This window comes from Gossypium raimondii, chromosome 12 (genome assembly GCF_025698545.1).
Source record: "Gossypium raimondii isolate GPD5lz chromosome 12, ASM2569854v1, whole genome shotgun sequence".
NCBI lineage: Eukaryota > Viridiplantae > Streptophyta > Magnoliopsida > Malvales > Malvaceae > Gossypium > Gossypium raimondii.
The window spans coordinates 45,059,303-45,080,356 of NC_068576.1; the positions used below are offsets into that span (position 1 = coordinate 45,059,303).

At 32.1% G+C, this 21,054-nt stretch overlaps 4 protein-coding genes across 4 annotated transcripts; 2 read left to right on the forward strand and 2 right to left on the reverse strand.

The window, feature by feature from the left end:
• The first annotated feature begins 2,782 nt into the window (after positions 1-2,782).
• On the forward strand, positions 2,783-4,382 carry LOC105764402 (uncharacterized). Its single transcript, XM_052624909.1, has 5 exons — positions 2,783-2,965; positions 3,314-3,385; positions 3,500-3,574; positions 3,707-3,865; positions 3,954-4,382. The coding sequence occupies exons 1-5, from the start codon at positions 2,963-2,965 to the stop codon at positions 4,197-4,199; spliced, it is 555 nt and encodes a 184-aa protein (XP_052480869.1). The 5' UTR covers positions 2,783-2,962; the 3' UTR covers positions 4,200-4,382.
• Positions 4,383-6,059: 1,677 nt separating this feature from the next.
• LOC105764401 (binding partner of ACD11 1) lies at positions 6,060-10,036 on the forward strand. The gene is made up of 6 exons (XM_012582951.2): positions 6,060-6,236; positions 7,290-7,373; positions 7,942-8,045; positions 8,119-8,194; positions 8,807-8,890; positions 9,316-10,036. The coding sequence occupies exons 1-6, from the start codon at positions 6,231-6,233 to the stop codon at positions 9,850-9,852; spliced, it is 891 nt and encodes a 296-aa protein (XP_012438405.1). The 5' UTR covers positions 6,060-6,230; the 3' UTR covers positions 9,853-10,036.
• A 721-nt stretch (positions 10,037-10,757) lies between these two features.
• On the reverse strand, positions 10,758-15,499 carry LOC105764400 (cyclin-SDS). The gene is made up of 7 exons (XM_012582950.2): positions 14,264-15,499; positions 14,003-14,170; positions 13,114-13,280; positions 12,883-13,011; positions 11,435-11,615; positions 11,239-11,283; positions 10,758-11,089 (listed from the first exon to the last, which is right to left on the reverse strand). Exons 1-7 carry the CDS (start codon positions 15,365-15,367, stop codon positions 11,057-11,059), a joined length of 1,827 nt encoding a protein of 608 aa, XP_012438404.1. The 5' UTR covers positions 15,368-15,499; the 3' UTR covers positions 10,758-11,056.
• A 1,102-nt stretch (positions 15,500-16,601) lies between these two features.
• On the reverse strand, positions 16,602-20,338 carry LOC105764403 (heat stress transcription factor A-8-like). Its single transcript, XM_052625655.1, has 2 exons — positions 19,940-20,338; positions 16,602-17,669 (listed from the first exon to the last, which is right to left on the reverse strand). The coding sequence occupies exons 1-2, from the start codon at positions 20,156-20,158 to the stop codon at positions 16,815-16,817; spliced, it is 1,074 nt and encodes a 357-aa protein (XP_052481615.1). The 5' UTR covers positions 20,159-20,338; the 3' UTR covers positions 16,602-16,814.
• Between the last annotated feature and the right edge of the window lie 716 nt (positions 20,339-21,054).

A 21,054-nucleotide genomic window follows, 5' to 3' on the forward strand; every position in this document is an offset into this window, starting at 1 on the left:
AAAAGTACAAGGGTAAAATAGTTATTTCCTAAATAAGATAATTATAAGAAAATATCTTGGATATGGACAAATTTGGGCCATTGGATTAAATTAAAAAGTAAAAAAAATTATGGCCACTGGATTGAAATCATTAAAACTTAGATTGTTTTATTAATTAATAATATTTTATTAAAGATATTTTGATAGAAAAATGGAGAAAATTCTCCATTTCTCCATGCTTCAATCGTCCAACACCAATATAAATAGGAGAAGAGTTTTGCTTTTTATGCAATTTAGTCCCTTACCAAGAAATCTCACTATTTCACCCAAAATTCTTGGAAATTTCAATAAACAATGAAGAGGAAAGAGGAAATAGAGTTCCTAGAGAGCAAGTTCATCACTTTAGAAGCAAGAAATAGGTAGATGAAAGTGAAAAAGATTAAAAGAAAATAGAAGGATGGTGAGGATGATGAGAAAGAAATGGAAGTAAGGAAAAAGGGAAGAAACTCTTGACAAAAAAGGTAAATTTTCATACAAAACCATACTTGTATGCAATAAGTTGAATTAAATATGTTGCGAATAAAATGTATGAAATGTGTATTTTAATCTAAATTCTTGAAATAGAAAGTATGTAATAAAACATGACATGTAGAATTTTGAAATTCTAAGCTTTCAAGTAAGAGATAATATAACGTGTGTTGTGAAAACATTAAGATTAAGAAATAAGCATCTTGTCTATACATAAATATGAGTGATTAAATTGAATAGAAATCGACTGTATAATGACTGTGTATGATTAAATAAAAGTAATGTAAAGAACCTTTTCTGATTTCAGACAAAGATTAGCCTCAGCTCCGACAATTATTGTCCAGTAATTCTGAATCTTTTGTTTCATTTCATGCTTTCAGAAGTTTATTATTGATATTTAGTTTTTTTAAAAGCTAATATAATGTATTACAAATAATATAAATATATTTCTTGGGTTTTATATTTTTATGTTTTTTTATAAAATTTTAGAATTTTTATCAAAAAGTTTTAACAATATTCCATTTAAAAAAATTTCTACTTATTATTTTTTGAATTTTTGAAATTAGGACTAAATTGATCGAATTTGTAAACATCAAGAGTTAAATTTATTAAATTTTTAAAATTATGATCAAATTGATAGAATGTGGATAATACAGTTAAAACCATGCAAACGAATGGAACTTGATGATTTGCGAAGCATATTTAATTGTGTTGATTGTACATATTAAAAAAAAGGCTTTGGACAAGGAAATAAAAATTGGGTTGCAAAGTAGGTTTGAAGAAAGACGAATGCAAAGTTGTTAGATAAACACAATCACGAAATTCTTACCCTTAGAAGTACAAATCCGCATAGTTGCAGAAGAAGAAAAAAAGGAAGAGAATATAAATGAATGTATCGAGCAGTTGCGCGAAGAGTTTGTCCAGAAGCATTGATTGCAATCAAGAAGAATTTTCTTTAAGTAGGTCCTTTGACCCTATTAATGGGGAAGGCCAAAGCATGAGAGGGTTGGAAAAGGGTTGTCCACGCAGAAGAACTGTGTTTAATTATTTGTTTTTTTTAAATAACTCATTTAAATTGACATAAAGAGGAGATTTTATATAGATGTGTATATTAATAATTTTTGTCTTTAAAAATGGATGACATATCTTTATTTCATTAGTTCTTAAAATTAAAGTTTTAGGGTCATTATATATAAGAATCGAATCCATACTCAAAACCTTTTGAAGGTTACACTCAAAAAAATTTACAATCTCTCAAGTTATTATTGTTGTTATGTAAAAATGCTTTTAAAAATTGTATTTGGAAAAATATTGTGAGAAAGTGCTGTAAAAAGTGTGATTTATTAATTTAATGTGTTTAGTATTATTAAAAATATTGTTGTTGAAAGTCAAAATGTCCGTATTAAAGTTAAAAAATTCATGTAATAACTAGTGTTAATAGTTCCACAATAACAATTATTATTAAAGTTAGGGTAAACTACATTAGTAGTCATTCAATTATGATTTTTTTAGTTATCCAACTATCTTATACTTTTGGGTAATTCTATTTTTACGTTAGTCACCGTCATTTGGTCACAAAAAAAAATTGAATAGTTGAACAATTATTTTGTAACTTTTCATAGTTGGATGATTAAAAAGAAAAAATCATAATTAAATAACATTTATTGTACTTTACCTTTAAAATTAAATAAAATGATACTTATATAATTTAATTTAATTATTTAAGTCATAGATAGAAGTAATATTATAACAATTATTATTTATGCAATTTAAAAAATTAATATGAGTGATAATATTTTCACATCCCAAACCCCTAAACCCCAAAGTCAATACACTTGAAAAGCTTGGCTCTAAAAGCATTTTTCAAAAATTAAAGTGATTCCGTATTTTTTATATAATTAATATTTTAATAATTTAATTTTGTATATTAAATTTTCATTCAAAAATTACATAAAAATAACTAAGTTGAACAATTTAATCATATAAAATATTATTTAAAGATGCAAAAACTTTTGATTTTACATTTTCATCCAAAAACAAAGTGATTTTAATATTAAGGAAGTTTCCTCAAAATATGTAGTCTAAAGTCTAAACAATTTAAATTTAAAATTAATGAAAACATAAATATATTTATAATAGAATTTATCACTTGAAGCTGGTATCAAATGCAGATATAGATGAAATGGCTTATGTCTATCAATTGGAAGTCAAAGTCAGAGAATAAGAGGGTGGGTAGGTCACTTCATTTTCTTTAGCACCAATTACTGACAAAATTTTCTCTTTCCATTTCTGTGTCAATAACTTTTACTGCACATTCCTCATTTTACTCTTTCCGCGTTCTCGACTCTCTTCTTCTTTTCCCACCATCTCTTCCTTTCCTTTCTCTATATTTCTTCATAACAGAACACCATTCATCACTCATCATATCTATATTAATCAGTCTCACAGCAAAGAAATGGTGAGTGTATTCTTCCATCACTAACTGTTGCTGTCTCCTTTTATATTGTTTTTTTTTATTTGATGTTAGTTTTTCTCTCATGGTTGGTTCCCAGGAAAATTTAGATTTTTGAGTATTGTATTCATTGCATCACTGATATTCTCAGGAAAAGAACAGGCAGTAAAGCTTCTTGGGTTAATATATATGGTTTTTGCTGAAACTTTTTACTTTTTCATGAATTCAACAACTTTATAGTTGGTGTCGAAATTAATATGTTTCCCAGATTGTGTATTGATTGCATCGTTGCGTATCCTTGGAATTTGAGTAATTATTAAAGCAGCAAAACTTGGAATGAATTGTTATTTGTAGGTGGGCTGCGGGATATACATAAAGAAGGAAAGAGATTGGGTTAGAAGCCTTGTGGAAAGCGAGTTCTTTGGGGTTTGTGTTGAACATCAAAACCTGAGAAAAAATGAGAAAAACGTGTTTTGCATCCATTGTAGTATTGGGTTTTGCAGGCATTGTAAGGCTCACACTCACCATCCCTCCTTTCAGATTTGCAAATATGTCTATCAAGATGTTGTTCGTCTTCAAGAAATCCACAAACTTCTCGACTGTTCGAAAATTCAGGTTTTATTTCTCTTTTTTTTTTTTTTTTTGTCATAGCTACCTGGGTGATTATGGTCATCTCTATAATTATTTCCCAATTTTAATTTTTTATAATTCCCACAAAAATCTGGGTCTGGTTGAATCATGTGACAGACATACAAAATCAATGGTGAGAAAGCTGTACATTTGAATCCTCGGCCTCAAGGTAAAGATGCCAAGCCATGTACAAAATCAAAAACTGGTGCTGCTTGTGAAATTTGTGGAAGATACCTTCAAGACCCTCCTAATCGTTTTTGTTCCATTGCATGCAAGGTAATTTCACTTTTAATTCTCCGACTGACATAAGTAATAAAGTGACCAATGCCTGAATCCGAGTAATTAATAATATTGAAATGGTCAGGTAACGGCCGTTGATTTGAAGCCTAAAGACCCAAGTCATAAACTGGAGTTGCCAATACAAGAGCTTCCAGATAAACTTTCCTGGAAACACAGTCAAAATGCAGAAACAAACTCGGAAGAAAAGCAATCCACCATCTCGTCAACCGATGTTTCGGAGGAGATGAAACCATGTTTAAGCACAAGTTTAAAGCCTAGGAAACGAATGACCAAAAGAAAAGGCATTGCCCATAGATCTCCTCTCACTTGATACTCAAGCAACAGAAATCCATAGCTATATAACAGTTGATATATAGGTAGAATTTCAACTGCATTTTTAAATTATTCCTCCTCAGATATTGTACAGTATAGGATAGAAAATGGATGAAATGTTGGATTGTGAAGCATTATTTTAAGTTCCATTTTGAATATTTTTATGTACCACTTTTTAACAGATCTTGTTTTCATGTTCTTTTTAAATCCCAAACATGATTTAATTATCTTAGTCATGTTTTAATTAGTATTATATATTAAGCATGGGTTGGAATGGACCAACTGCTTGTCTGGATCTTTGTCGGTATAAGGACTGGTGTTTATGTCTCATATCTGTTTTTGGGACCATCTCCTTTGATTATGGCAGCATATTTATTTATAAATATACACCTCTAGTTTTTTTTTTTAAAAAATATATAAGTAATTAAAATAAAAATCAAATAACATAAAAACCTTAAATTTTAAACAATTCTTATTACAATCCACTGTCTAGAAACTCAAATTTTTTAAAAAATTGATTGCATAAAATAAAAATATTAACTTCTGGAAAAAATAAAATTATTAAAAGTTGTAAAAGAAATAAATTTTGAAAAATTAATTATTAAAACTTATTTAATTAAAGTTAAATTAAGCTGGAAAATATAGTAGATATAGATGAGTGTATAATAATATTTTGCTATCTTTAAAATTTAATGACATGGCACTATTTTATTGATTCCTAAAATTATACTTTTAGAATATACTAATATGAATTATTCCTTAATAAAATATATGAAAATTATTTTTAAATTTGTACTTCAATTTCAAATAAAAATCATTTATAGTATTATAAAAAAATTCAAATATTAAATTTGTTGATAATAAATGATATATATATTTAGAAATATCCATTATTATTTTCAATATTTAAATAATAAGATAAATATTGTTGAGTGCGTTCGAATAATACATGTTTTACTCACGATATCTTACCTTAACAATAATATTAATATTAATTAAATCTAATAAATAATATTTTTTAAACAGTCAAATGATTGCCAGTCTCCTATACAGCAACAAACAGAGTATTGTATGAATGGATCAGAGTTGATAGATTTGAATCACGAAAAAATGATATGAAATCTGTGGCATAAGTGGTGGTGGACCCGCACGTTATTATAATAAAAAAAGAAAATGTTCCCGTAAAAATAAGGTGTGAGAATGAGGTCTCAAAGGGGTGGGTTGCAAAATTATTTTCACTGATGAAGTGAGTCACATAATGTTATTATTTTCATTTTTTAAAATAAGATTTAGATGTTATCTAGAAATTAAACTTGTTAATTAAAATTTTACTCTTTTGAAGTTAATAAACAAGAAGAAATTGGAGATCTCAAAAATAATATAAAAAGATAGAGAAAAGGAAGGCTTGAAAGTAATTTGTTATATGGGATCGATATGTTAAATTAATTCCACTAAAACTAATGTAACTACGAAACTACAAGCAACCATTCGGCTAGGAAGCTTTGCCTTTTTTTTGTTTTTCTCTTAAACCTAAAAATATCTGAATAAAATAAAACCTAGAAATATGAAGTGGGAAAATATTTCATCAGCCCCTGTTCCACTTAACAACAACGTGTCAATTTCTGATACATTCTAACACGGAGTGCCAAAAGACAAGATGGGAAAGAGTACAGGTATTAAAATAACAAATTAAAAGTACAGATGCCACATTGATAAATTTGTCAAAGTACAGGGGTGAAACTTGCTATTATCCCACTATAAAATATGAAAAAGAAAATTACAACCAGTTTTAAAAGAAAAGAAAATTAAATATTGATAAATAAAACTTGGAATCTCAGCCCATTTCCGGGGAAAGGCTGATTATTATCCGTTTTCTTACTGTTCAAAGTTAAAACTCAACGCGTTTTACGCTCATAAAGACGCTTTTGCCCCTATCTCTATCACAATCCGATTCCATCCAAGCTACATTTTTCCATTCATATCGTAGGTTTCTTTGTGAATCTTCTTCTTGGGAATTCTTTCTCCAATCATGTCGGTGAGTTTGTTTCTTTACCTTCTTTTCTTCTTCTTTTTTTTTTTTAATGTTTTTGATGAATGGTGACCCTTTGTTTAGTTAGATCCAACAGCTTATTCTTTATGGGGTGTTAAAAAAAAAAAGACTTACTGAAAGAGAATTGTGGGTTTTGCTGTGTTTGGTTGCTGGGAAAGTATAGGAAAAATGAGACCGTAAATGCTGGGATTATATTGTAGTTCTTCGGGTTTTTAGACTCCACCTTCGTGGGTTATGAAAACAACTTCGATACAAAGATTCAGTTGGAGATACTTCCTTTAGTTTTTTTTTCTTTTTCTTTTTCTTTTTGAAGCAAAACTTGGAGCTTATGAACTGTTATTGAAAAATCATGAATTGCCCTGTGAAAATTGTAATTTTGATGTTTTTAACCAAAAAAAGATCGTAGGTTTTCCTCTTATGTTGTATGACATTGGAGTTTGATGATCATTTTATAATTACTTGTGTGGATTTGCCTTACATTTCATGCTATTTCTAGTTTATGAATCTTGTTTTATAGTTTTTAATGCAATGTTTGAAACATGATTCGTTGATATATGATTTAATTACAATTGATGTTTTGTTTCCAAGCATTATAAGCATATTCAGCATTGTTTCTGTTGATGTGGCAATGACTAGTGAGCATTTTCCTTTGGTAAATTGTTATCTGTATTCCGCTTTTACTTGCCATCTATATTACTCCGACTCCGGTGCATTGGATATGGGCATATTCAATTGTTTAAAGTTTTTCCATATATTTGGAGCATCCTTGGAGGGTTATATGCCCTTACCATATCCAAATATGCATCGGATATTGTATACTTTAAGAAAAATGAAGAGCCAGGCAATGTAGCTTTCCGTGAATCCTCTGGTTGAATATCTTACAATTGTAATTGTGAACCTGGTTTTTGTTTATGTTTGTGGTGTTCGTTTAGTATATCGATGTCCATCATACCTGTCCCATGCTATTTAGCTCAATATTTCATTTTTTGCCAAGTAGAGCTTCTCTCTTTTACACCTTACTGATTGTGGCATATGCAGGTCACCTTGGATCATATGGATCTCAGTCTTGGAGCAGTACCACGTACAAATGCTACAACGAACTGGATGATCAATGTTTCGGATGTGAGGAAAAAACGTTTTTATTATTATTTTCTGTTGGTGCAATTAACAATAGAGCTCTGTTGATTATTATTTCCTATAGTTAAACCTCTTTTAGACTTCTAAATTAGATATTTATATTTGCAGCTTTTTTATAATAGCATTTAGTATCGAAAAATCCATGAATTTTTGCCCTCTCGCACACTATTTTTGGGTTGAGAAGAGTATAAATTAACTTAACTTTTATCTCTTTGTTTTTCGAAAGATTTTATACATATCATAACAAGTTTTATCTTGAAATTTTTTGATGAGTATGACTCTTATGATATCCACTGGCCGTAGAACTCGAAAACAAAGCAAGCAGGTTCATATTTTAGCTATATGTTTATTTAATTGCAAATTAAGGTATCAAAAGGTTGAGTTGTGAAATTAAGATACTTGAATCAATTCAACATGTAACAAACATCAAAACCTGCTTGTGACTATTCGAACTTTATCACCAGTATATAGGAATAATAATCAGAAATTCTAAAAGCAGTGATCCTTGTTATAAAATGCAAGCATAATTTGTCTGCTCTTGTGTTCTGTACAGATAAGAACAGTTAAGGTCAGTAATATCTCGCCATCTGCTTCAGAGAGTGATATCAAAGAATTCTTTTGTTTCTCTGGTGACATTCAGTATGTTGAAATGCGAAGGTGAGTACCGTCGATTGGAGTGCAAGTGAGTTGTTTCGGGAAGTGGTGCTTAAGATTGTGATGAATTTTGCAGGGAGACTGGAAATGCTCAAGTCGCTTATGTTACCTTCAAAGAGTCGCAAGGAGCGGATACAGCAATGCTGTTGACTGTATGTTAATCAGTGAGATTAAACTTGATAGTATCGGAGGACAAAAGCTAAATTGTTTTGACTCTTCATTTTTTTCTTGAAATACTCATGTCCAACACATGTCCAGACATGGGAATCGAGAAATGATTTTCAGAGGACTCTCCAAATTCATTAAAATTTTGGCAAAATTAAGCATATCCATGTCAAACACATAACTATATTCGACAGTCTCTTTGAGTCTAAGTAACATAGGGTAAAAGCGTTACCAAAGGCACTGAGATATCTTGAGATATTAGCTTTAATGCTTTATGAATTTTGAATTGATAGGAAACTTGAAACATCTGGAAATAAATTAATAATGTTTTTGCATGGTCAAACCTATTCGAAGACATCTTTCAAAAAGAGAAATCGGAAGCGAAGAATCAAACTTGACTCAAAGTTTAAAGGTCCGTTCTTTGCAAACTTATATCAACATTGTCTTTGTTGTATCTTAAAAGGTAAGGGGGTTCTTGTGAGAGAATCACTATCCGAGTCCTAATGGTAAAACCTCGAATATGCAGCTGTACATGCTTGCTTTCTACTTATTTGAATTGAGTGCTCATTTTGATTAATTCAACTTATTCGTTGATTCAGGGAGCTACAATAATTGACTTTTCCGTCAATATCTCACCGGCTGAGGATTATGAGCTACCCCCCGGAGCTCTCCAATCTAACGTGGTATAGTTCCTCCTTTAAACTGTATCATACAGCTTTTATCTCTATAGGATGATCGATGCAGTACAACACTTCTATTGTGCGTGCTTTTAGCTTGTGGAAAAATGCCAGAGTCTATGTTTTGTTTTTGGATGCATATATTAGTTATGCCAGTAGCTACTTACTTCCAGATACTATTATAGCAAATGCATGATCACTCGTATTTCAAAACTGTTGCTTTGATTCTTTATCATATTGAACACATATTTATGAGAACACAACAACTAATTCTTTTGCTCTCGCTCGAGCAGTCTTATTTGTATTTTTGTGCTTATATCTATTTGCAAGTCATGTTTTTCTCAAGCATTCATTAGAATTTGATGGTAAGAAATGACTGCATTTTCGCTGTCTTATGCTTAAATCATCATTTTACGGTTATCTTTATGAAGGAGAAAAAGCCAGATGCTACGGATTCTAATGTGAATAAGGCTGAAGATATGATGAGCACGATGCTGGCCAAAGGTTTTATCTTGGGAAAGGATGCTATCAGCAGGGCAAAGGCATTTGATGAACGGCATCACTTGATTGCAAATGCCTCTGCTGCAGTCACTTCAATTGATGAGAAAATGGGTCTGCGTGAAAAGTTTAGCATCGGGACAACCGTTGTAAATGAAAAGATGCGAGAGATGGACGAGCGGTTCCAAGTGTCCGAAATGACGAAATCTGCATTGGCTGTTGCTGAGCTTAAGGCAAGTAGTGCAGGAACAGCCATCATGAGCAACCCTTATGTATCCACAGGAGCTTCGTGGCTTTCAAATGCATTCAGTGTAGTTGCGAGGGCCGCAGAGGACGTGAGCATGTTGGCAAGGGAGAAGGTCGAAAAGGCTGAGGCAGAAAAAAAGGACATTATTTACAAGGAGAGAACAGGGATCATCAATGACTTTGCTCATCTCCATCTCGATGAAACTTCATCACCAAGCCTATGATAGTTCCGACTTGTTGATTCAACCGATAGCAAACTGTAAGTATGGAATGATATGATTGCTTTTGAATTTTTTCAATTTTCCCTTTAATGCCTTGATTCTTTCCATCCTTGCTTGTTGTACAATACACTGTTACAAGGGATTATAATTGATTCAAATAAATTTTAAATATAGAGTTTGTGTAAAATATTTTATTCTTTGGTACATATTTGTTGTTCTTCTTTTGAAAAGCTTTTAATAATAATAGTAATAATCAATTGATTATTATCCTTTTAATAAATGATTAATTACATTTTTCACTTATTTTTAATGAGATGGATTCGTTTTTCGACAAGGGTTTATTTGTATTTATTTATTTTCTTACATCTTAAATATGATGCATGTTCTTTGAACTTCATTCCATTGAATTTATCAAATAATTTTGTAAAAGTATAGATATAGTTTTTAACTTCTTATTTATTTGCCTTAGTTTATATTCACATGGGATTGAACCCTATACCCAAGGGATTGACCCCCATTTTAAGAGGTCCATCATTTATGTTTTGGTCAACTTTCGGTAGCTTTCAGAACGTATATAAAAAGCGGGAAAATATTTTCAAATAGAAAAAAAATGGTTAATTTCTCATTGACAAGTTAATTTTTATTTAAAAAAAACGCCAAACATTGTAAAACTATATTTCGAAATCGAAATTATTTTAGTTTTTCTTTCTTTAAAGAAAACACCAAGTTGATTTTAATGATTATGTTGGAACAGTCATAACTTAAAAAAAACTCGTCTTATATAACTATATGAATTCTCTTAAATTTATTCTAATTAATTTTAATTAAGTTTAAATTTAGTTATTCAATTAAGTGCTTTTAGTAGTTCCTTGTATGGATATGTTATAAAAAAAAAAATCTGTCTTCCTTATGTTTAGTATTACAAAACTTTTTCAACATACTGATTATACTTGCTATTCCTGCACATGCAGAAAAAAAAAATCACATTCGCTTCGGCTACAATTACTTACAACTTAAGACTGATGTCCATCAACTATCCTAATCTTATTATTCCGGTGAGGTTGAGGTGGCGGTGGGGGCAAATTTAGTAACCTGTAATCGGTGGTTTGATAAGGCTTTGCTGACGTCTTGTAACCCGCCTTCCCACGTGATGGAGGAACGAGGGTAATAGCAAATGATGTTGGGATTCCTTTCTTTTGCCACTATGCTACCTTATATACTGTACCAACCAGTCCAAGCTCTGTTTAGTCAACATTATCAGTAAATTTTAATGTAATGAAATCAGTGATAAATATGAAGCAGAGCAGCAACATTTTTAGGCATTATAACGATGTAATAGAAGATTATCTTTTGTAGCAATACTATTCCATTGTGTATTACTAGTCTTACCTTCATGCATTCAGGCAAATCATTATCTTTGGTTCTCATATGAATCTGCAATAAACACAAGTAAAAGTTATGTGAATCTTTGACACTTTTTATTGACAACATCAGAACATAAGGACGTTTTCGCATGAATTTGGATACCATATAATATATATGCGATTAATTCAGGTCAAGGAGTCATTTATGCTGTGTTTTTTACCTCAATGACTTGGTGATACGGTCCATGTTGATTGCTATCCATGGAAGCCATGATGACGACACCAGCGGCAACAGTTGAAGGCCAATAACGTAGCTGTTCATGGTCTGACAATGCAAGCACTGCCAGGTACTTGGCCCTTTTTTCAACATCTGCATCGGCCTTGGCTGCTTTCAGATAGAACCTAAGGATGATTTTTTGTAGATAAAATCTTGGTTCAGCACTTGTATAATGTTGTCTAGGAGGGTTTTTTACTAAACTAGGCTAAAATTTTTTTTTTTGTACTGAAATAGGGTGTCAGAAAAATTATTTACGAAAATGGTTACTTTTTTCATTGGTGCCTATCTCAGAGGCGCCAATGAATAAAAAACTATTAAATTTTTTTTCTTTTTTTTGAATAAAATATTATTTTTTTTATTTTTTTTAAATTTAAATAAAAATACGGGTCAAAATACGTCAACGGGTCAAAGGGGAAAATGGGTCGGGTGGCGCCTCATAGGCAGGCACCATTAAAAGTGCCTCATGGGTAGGCGCCAATGGTAATTTTGTATGTATATTGTAACTTTTTGTGTGAATATTATAATTTTGTATGAATATTGTAATTATTTAATAATTAATTTTGTATTTATAGTTATTGATTAGTATTTTGTATGAATATTGTAATTTTGAATGAATATTGTAATTATTTTATAATTAATTTTGTATTTATAGTTTTGGATTAGTATTTTGTATGAATATTGTAATTTTTGTATGAATATTATAATTTTGTATGAATATTGTAATTTTTTATAATTAAATTGTTAGTAATTTAAGATTATGCTATAAATTTTGTGTTTGTAATTATTTAAAATTTAATTTATTAGTAATTTGGGATTAAACTATAAATTGTTGTGTTTAATTTAGTATTTGGTGAGTTTAACATAAAAGTTTATAAAAAATTAAAATCATTTTATTAAAAGTTTAATTATAACTGACTTTTTAATTATATAGTTGTTGTTAACTCATTTAATTTTTATATAATGTAACTTTTATATTATGTAATTTTATTTGATTTTGTATTTATTTAACAGTATTTATTGATTTTTTGAAACAATTTTTTATATAAAATAATACCATTGGCACCTCTCAGATAGGCACCACCATTGGCGCCTCTGAGATAGGCGCCAATACTATATATTATACGGGTCATATACTAACCCGGGAAAATATTTAATTATATTTTATAAATAAAAAAAATTTAATATAAAATATCATTAAAAAAGAAAAAAAAAATTAATATTTTTTTATTCATTGGCGCCTCTGAGATAGGCTCCAATGAAAAAAGTACCCCATTTCGTAAATAAATTTTCTGACACCCATTTCAGTACATAAAAAAAAATTTAGCCTAGTTTAGTAAAAAACCCTGTCTAGGATCTTTCATTAGAACAAAATAATAATAAAAAGAAGTGTACCATAAGAAGTTATAGATGGTAGGCAGGAAACATTGGAAGTTGAGAACCTCCATCACCAGCCATTCCATGGCCACCACTTCATTTCTGCTGTACTTGTTGGTTCCTATGTAAATAGTCCTTTGCCGCACACTGACATAGATAATTAGCCACAAGTTCACATTAGCCAAAACCCCTTTTTTTTTTGCCAAAAGCTAGGTTCGTGGAAAGAGTGAATGGAACTTAGCTTATAACCTGTTGTAAGGCTGATTTTCTTCGATTCTGGTGGCCAATGCAAGGCAGGCTATTCCAACGATCTGAAGACTCCTTTTATTTCTGAAGAACCCTTTGCTTAAGAATCTGTCAAGCAAGCAAACGCCAAGGAAAATTGTCTCGTGCTGAAACTCCTTTGCAGTACATTGCTGCTTATTCATAATTAGCAAACACGAATCATCTTTAACAACAGATTATCATTAAACAAGTTTACAATATAAAATATACATTAAGTCACGCTACAGCCTAGTTTATAACAAAGACAGCCATAACAAAAAAAAAAACCTTCATACATCGTCTATTACGTGGAATTGCTTTAAGAATCGAAAATCGAATTCCAATGCTTTTTGATCTTTTCTTTCTCTATTAGAACTTCAAACCATCTAACTCACCATCTCGATATAAAAGGACGTCAGCAACAGAGAATCGGGTTTAGCTCAAAACGACGAGTTGTTGGACGCTTTGATTAAGCCCATTGAACGAGTTTGATTTTACACACAAGTCTCATTCGGTTACAAGCTAATTTGGGTGAATACGCTCGCTTTAGCACCGAAATTACTTGCCACTGTAAGTGAGAGCAGTCTATCACCCAACGGTTCAAACAAGATAAGATAGCCTTGGCCAAAGCGAAGCAATCCAAGGAAAGCGAACTAACTGTAGATTATTCGAGTAACGACTCAACTTTCATGAACGTAATGAGTGGTAGTATGTCTTTTCATGGACTAAAATGGTGATGTGTCGCAATTTGATTCAATTACACAGGGCTCGTGAAAAATCGTCAATGCAAAGAACATCTAAATGTACTTCTTTGCTTTGATTCAAGCTTATTTTCAAACGTGTTCAGAAAAATTAACCCAAAAAAATGACTGACCTCAACAATCCAGCGGATCATGAAAGAACGTTGCTGGAGAATAAGATCGCCGTAGTCAGTCATGAATCGGTATTCCTCGGCATAATCATGCAAATAAACTTGTCGTCTCTCTCTGTCCCTCAACCTTTTGTAACTCTCCTCGTCTTCCTCATTTTCAAATCTCGCCAACTTAAAAACAAAAAAGAGAACACAAATCATTAAATTAATTCAAATAAAAAATTCAACATATAACTGTAAAAAAGACTTGAGTAGACTTATTACTGTAGAATTAAGTTGACGCTCATCTTCAGCGTGCGAAGTAAATTTAGGATCTAAATGAGAGGATGATCTGGAGAATTGTTGTTTGAACTCGAGAAAAAGAGAGTAAGTGGCTGAAGTAGGAGAGTCATTTGTTGATTTCTCAGAGAATTGGCTTCCGGAATCAAAAGATAGTAAAGGAGTATAATCTGAAAAATCTAAATCCGATGTTTCAGGGAAAAAATCTGATTGCAACTCAGAGAACACGGTCTCGTGACTCGATGAGTAATCAGATACGAGTACGACTTCTTCCAATGAGAACTGTTCATTGCAAGCGAGATGTGAAGAATCTAAACCGGAGAAGCTCTTCGGCTTTTGGTCCACAACGGACTCCGAGTTCGAAACTGTGAAATTGGCGTCCACGACGTCTTTTACATTCTCTTTGATTGCAGCGTCTAAATTCGAAGTTGAGGAGTATTCAAAGCCGGAAGTCACAGAAACGAGGTCGTTTTCTTTATTCTCCGACGAGAGTTTTGAGATTTCATGAGGAATCAGCTCGACGCCGGAAATGTCAGATTGCGTAGACGCTCCAAGAGAAGCAGAAACCGCGTCGTTTTTCTCAGTTTTCTCCAAATCTTGGCTTGCCTTTCTCAACTTAGAAGTTCGTTTCCCAAAGGCAAGAAAATCAGTACCAGAATTCGATTCGACGCATGAAGATTCACTCACTTCAGCAGCTTGTTCATGTCCTTTGGCTTCTAGCTCCTTCTTGTAATACGATCTGGTGATCCTCCTAAACTTTGACTCTCCAATTCCTTCATTTCCTAAATTCTTCTTAGCTTTAGCTACACAGCCACCTTTGATTTCAGCGAACTTCCTCTTCTTTTGATTAGAAACACTGCATGAATCGCAAGAAACATCAACAACGTCGAAGTTGGAGCAAGAACCGGAATCAACGGAGAGATCAATGGTTTGGTTTTGGATAACAAAAGAAGCGATCTGAGAACGTCCTCGCCGAGGTCGCTTCGAACGGAGTTTCTTAATTATGAATATGGACGACGTTGCAGCCAGTGGCAGTGCCTCTGGTTCCATTATCTTTTGGTTCTTCGTTGATTTGATATTCAATTTCATTTCCAGTGATTTTGCTTAAAATTTGATTTAGGATTTTTGAAAAAGAAGTTTTGTTTGGAAATAGGTGTTTGAATTAAGCAAAAGGTGGCGAAGGTGAAGTTGAAGCTATTCGGTTATGGACTTTGTGGGGGGGCGTAGTGGGACTGGGACTGGTACTGGTACTGGTACTGGTACGGGGGACTACTGCGTGATAGATTTTTTATGTGCTGTGTGCGGCCTTACGTTAGTACCCATGAAGATGCATTTATACTAATGCTTTAATTAAATTGTTTTTCTATTCATTTTGGTATCCAATTAATGGTATAATTTTTTTAGTATCTAATTCAGTTTTATTAATTAATTATAATTTCTCATCAAATTAATTTTTTAATAATATATTCAACATAATTTTTATATAAACTTTAACTTGGCATGGTTGTTTAGACTTTTCTATAAATGTAAAATTGAATTAAGGTGTTAATTTTTATATAAATTTATAATATCATTATTTCATATACTACTAGAATTTAACTTTTTTTTATCTTTTATGTCTGCTCTAGGTTTGAAGTTCGTGATTATTCCTCTTAGTAATGTCATTTTCAAGATTTATTGTGTTTTCTTTAGAGGTACAATATGTCAAGGAGAAAATAACATCCGATTTTAAACAAAAAAACTGAGGCAATAGTTTGTTTCGATTTTGATTTAATCAGGTGATGCGGGTTGGTCAATTTTGACTTCGATTTAATTAATTTTGAAGGTTGATTCTTGATTTTTTGATCTCGAAATCAAATTGATCGAAAAACCCAACTTATTTTATCTTATTTCTGAATCATTTAAAATATATTTATTTTTATAATATATAATAAATATATTACTATATAAATCCAGCTCAATAATTCTATACCCAACTCAATCGAATTGACCGAATCAATATCATTTCAATTTGATAAATTTTTTAATTAAAATCAATTAAATTGATTTAAAAATCGATCAAATCAACTGATGTCTCCCTAAATATGTGATATACATCCTAATATAGTGTATAATACAATAATAATAAAATTTAAACGTTTCATCATAAACATGAAATTATCCGAAATAATAATTATTATGAGATTTAACAAATTGCTAGTTAGCCACATTCATGATCAACCTGCTGCATGGAATCAGTATTTAGACATAGCGTAATGAAAAGAAGAAAAGAAACATATAGAAATTTTATATAAATTAGACATAAGATAACAGGCAGCAAGGATGCGCGGCTATTCGAAATTTTACTTTTCTTCAAATATTTGTTTAAAACTGTGTCCGGTACATATTTGAACACCAATATAGAAATATGATTCTTCAAAGATATGAACAAAATTAAACAAAATTTGAACATAACTTGTATCAGACACATTCATATGTTCTTTCAGAAGTTCTAAGTTCTGAGATATCTGCAATTGCCATCCATTTACCAGTTGGTTCAATCTCCACTTTTTGTGATTTCCTCATAATTTTGTAGTAAAAGCTCGAAACTACAAGTTTTTTCCAAAAGAGCTCCAGAGCCTGTTATCTCCATTCCCATACCAGAGTAAAGGGATCCGTCTTCATCTCGATTTCCATCATCATCATTATTCCCCTGAAAATCGTTTGCAAGAAGCTTTTCCCATGCACCATCATCGTGCAAATCCGGAGGAAGGAATGGTGTGTGACTTTCATCCATAAGCGCTTTAACAAAATCAATATCCATCCAAAAATCTTTGGTTTCAGATTCATGAGGATTTTCAGAATCTATTATTGGTGTCAATACAGGCTTTGAAGTTTCGATCGTTGGTGGCTGATACCGGACTATCATATGCTCAGAAGCCACTGGTTCAGTGTCCTCTGAAACTTGTTCTAGCATATTGTTTGCTTCAGTCATGCGCCAATTATTTTCTTTCGGTTGAATCAGTTGGACCAAAAATCCCGGGCTTTGCATCGCCATTATTAAGAATGACAACAACTGTTGCTGACTTTTCTCCATTCCTTGAAGACGATCCTTCAAGAGAAGCAACTTATTGTCCGCAATCTGCTGGTACTGCCCAAGTTTAACTAATTCCTGCGTAAGAGCATTCTTATCGGTCTTCAAATTTTCAACCTCATTCCACAGCCTATTATTTTCATTGTTTTCGAATGATCCAACAGAGTTCTCCGGCTGCTGTTGCTGCTGCAGAGACTTACGCTGCTCAGGTCCCTGAGAGTATTTCCGCCTAGCAATATTCTTCAGCAAGTCTTTTTGACCTCTGACAAATCCATCATTTGCAAATTCCCAACGATCGGTATCAATTTTTCTAAAACCCTGGAAAAACTTTCAAGTGTTACTACTTGTCAATGTCTTCAATAATGGTTAGTAATTCAAATAGAAAACAGCCATGCATTACACACCCCCTCCTCCCAAAAAAATTGTATTCTAATGCAACCGGACAAATATATGGGCATGTACAAAACACACGTACAAAGATGCTATAATTGCTCACTAAATCAAACTGCTTCATTTCTATCATAAGCAAATGTATCCTGAGTATCAAGATTTCTGGTTTATTAATCCACTAGTATTGCCGGTTGACAGAAATGACAAGAGGTACATAATATAGGTCAACCGTGCCTCTAATTATCTAATGATGCTGCATCCATCTATGTTGCTTTGACTCTTATTATTTTTCGAAGCACCCATGTCTGGCATTCATGCCTGGCACATAACCAAACATGGGTATGGGACATAACTCTCCATGAACCCTCTAGATACGCAGAAATACTTCAGAACAAAAATTGAACACTCCCTTATCCAACACTTACGTCCAAGTGATATAGGTATAAGCTCATGTATCAGATACGAACTAAGCTGCCTACCTGCTTAGACTCGGCATAAAACATTTAAATTCAGCATTTTATGGGCTTGTGTGATTCAAAATGTCAAATTAATGCCCTAGACAGCAAAATCCCGCACAAACTGCACAACCATTAAGGATTCCATTGTTTGAAAGTTGCCCGAATCGAGCATGATTTAGTGAGAAACCTTCTAGTCCAGAAGCAATTACTTTAGTACATCATGTAAAAGCTTATTGTTCACGGTTACAACAACTATCAGTTGTAAACGAAGAAAATTCATTAGTCGACCAAGCCCAGCCTATATGTTCGGACCTTTATTTTCATAGTCAATAGATTTAACTAATGAAAAGGCACCCTGAGGCTATTGAAACTCATTTGACGAATACTTCATAGTGGAACAGATCTAAAAGGGGATCCTTTATCAATCAGCAGAACATTCAAAAACAATGAGAGACCGGAAAAAACAAGAGGAAAGACCGAGATAATGTCAACCAAAATGCCAGCGGAAAAGGGGCAAAAGTAGATAAAGACTCTGCCTCTTTTACCACCTACAACAAAGTACAAAATCGAGATGGAAAAAGTCGAACAAAGTTGCAGAAATACCTTATGATTACCTTCTAAATAATCATGAAATAAATCACTGAAAATAAACCACTGAAAAAGTATCAAGAACTTAAATCAATAAATCATTTCATTCTGCTAACACAAATAAGAACCAAATAGAGCAGGAAAACACGAGGGCAGATGACTGTAGGAAAATAGCAGTTGGATAAAATAATTTCAACAGCTTTTTCTGAAATCTAACCAAAGGGGCATTAGACAACATTTAGATGTTGCTCATTGTTAGAACTGTGATATTAGCCACGAATGACACTAAAGTGCCCTATCAACACAAAGAAATTCCTAATTTGAATTATGCTTAATCACCATTTATCACTCTGCAACTCGCGAATCGCACTTCAGGGTGTATTGTCAGTGTATTCTTCCTAACAGTTAGTCTATGAACTTTTTAAAAACGGTATAGAGAATCATAATGATGATGAATACAAGGCAAGAACTTTAGAGTTCCACCGAAAGCTGACATTTACTCTCTTTTAACATGTAGTCATGAATTAGGCACACAATATCAGGATCCAAAGCAAATAATTCCCCCTTTTGGTACCAACAAGAAATTTTACACTGTGATTTCGATTGAATCGAATCATCCCCATGAAAATGAAAGGATCAACTAACAAAACTTAGTCATAGTCAAGCTTTGTTAGGCCTAAGATAAATAAATAAAGAAGTCCAACGAAGCCAACCATTTTTACTCTCATAAATCCAATCAATCAAACAAAAAAATTGAGCAAACATTCAACCTAACTGCTAGTGGTAGCGTATAGTCCTTTCCCCATCATTGCTACGTATTGAAACCAAGGCAAGAATCTCTACAAATTTAAATTCCGAAACTTGAATTCCCACTACTTAGAATATAACCCCAAGACTGCAAAGTGAACACCAAAATCAAGCTCTCACAAGCAAAGAACCAAACTCAAAACCACAAATAAAGCAATATTAACAAAATCCCAAATATTCAAAACAATAAAAATTCCAGCACAGATGTACCAAAGAACCCGATTCAGAACTCCAAGAACCCAACCACACATACACACACAAAAAGGAAAGAAAGAAAGAAACCAATTTTGACGTGTTTTAAAAAGGAAGGAGGAGGAGGAGGAGGAGGAGGGTAGAGATACTGACATAAATATTGAGTTGCCTGATGAAAGAAGAGAAATTGCTGTGCTTGAAGTACTGAGGAAGCAAACGAACTGAAAATTCAGTCATATCCCAGATTACAAAGCTATCATTATTTTGGGTCCATGAAATTATTGAATTGGTAGCCTCATCATCTACCATTTCATAACATTTTCTTAGAAACGGTGCTATTGACTGACACCCAGTTTCATTGGGTTTCACCATACTGAAGTTGGGTAAGAAAAAAGAAGTTAGAACCTGAAAATAGAATGAAAATAATTAATTATAGATTGTTGTTTAAGAAAAGAGAATGAAAAGGGCGTGTTGGGGGTTCTATGAAAAAATCTTTGCTTCTTTAGAACCGCGTGAAGTTTGGAATATGCTGTGGAAATACAACACCTCCCTCTCTCTCTCTCTCGTCTATTTGAAGGGGTCGCAATTGATGCAATGTACGACCAATCACCATAACTTGCGTCACCTTTTGGAGAATTGAAGGGATAACCAAGTTTCTTTGCCCTTGGCTTTGCTTTGTAATTACAGTTTCACTCCTATACTATTCCGTTCGTTTTAATCGATGAATGTCGATTCAATTTAGTGGATCGCTATTAGATCTCTCCAAAGGTGGGGGTAGTCCGCCCGGCCCGCTATTTAATTTTAATAATAATAATTATTTTAAAATTTAAATTTAATTATAAATGTATATAAAATATATATTTTTTATTTTTCATTAATTTTTGAATAGTGAAATGAATTTTTTGGGTGGATAAGGTCAACTAAAAAAGGGGCTTGGGTATGAATTTTTTTTAGGATTGAATCGACTCGGACACTTTTAATCGCTATTAATAAATTTTATAATTTAAAAGGATTGAATTAATTGATTTACAATATGTTTTAAAAATAATTTTAAATATAATTTTCAAAAATTTTAAATATAATACTTAATCTATATAATCTATATATATGTCTATAATATATGTATAAGCATGAGTTTGACATATTCAATAAAATTGGGTGTCAGTCAATAACATCGTCCGATTAAGAAAAACTATTTTGTACATTAAATATAGTGTAAATATTTAATTATAATTATTTTTAAATGTCAAACCCTGTTTGAAATTGGC

What these genes read in the sequence shown, in the direction of transcription:
- LOC105764401 (XM_012582951.2), top strand. An exon ending in GGATGATCAATGTTTCGGAT is followed by an intron (nt 7,374 to 7,941) that starts GTGAGGAAAAAA and finishes TGTTCTGTACAG; the next exon opens with ATAAGAACAGTTAAGGTCAG. An exon ending in GAGCTCTCCAATCTAACGTG is followed by an intron (nt 8,891 to 9,315) that starts GTATAGTTCCTC and finishes ATCTTTATGAAG; the next exon opens with GAGAAAAAGCCAGATGCTAC.
- LOC105764402 (XM_052624909.1), top strand. An exon ending in TGGAAAGCGAGTTCTTTGGG is followed by an intron (nt 3,386 to 3,499) that starts GTTTGTGTTGAA and finishes CCCTCCTTTCAG; the next exon opens with ATTTGCAAATATGTCTATCA. An exon ending in TCGACTGTTCGAAAATTCAG is followed by an intron (nt 3,575 to 3,706) that starts GTTTTATTTCTC and finishes ATCATGTGACAG; the next exon opens with ACATACAAAATCAATGGTGA.
- LOC105764400 (XM_012582950.2), bottom strand. Translation starts at nt 15,367, where the DNA reads ATGAAATTGAATATCAAATCAACGAAGAACCAAAAGATAATGGAACCA. An exon ending in GAAAATCAGCCTTACAACAG is followed by an intron (nt 13,012 to 13,113) that starts GTTATAAGCTAA and finishes TATCTATGTCAG; the next exon opens with TGTGCGGCAAAGGACTATTT. An exon ending in ACCATCTATAACTTCTTATG is followed by an intron (nt 11,616 to 12,882) that starts GTACACTTCTTT and finishes AATCATCCTTAG; the next exon opens with GTTCTATCTGAAAGCAGCCA.
- LOC105764403 (XM_052625655.1), bottom strand. Translation starts at nt 20,158, where the DNA reads ATGGTGAAACCCAATGAAACTGGGTGTCAGTCAATAGCACCGTTTCTA. An exon ending in TCAGGCAACTCAATATTTAT is followed by an intron (nt 17,670 to 19,939) that starts GTCAGTATCTCT and finishes AAGTTTTTCCAG; the next exon opens with GGTTTTAGAAAAATTGATAC.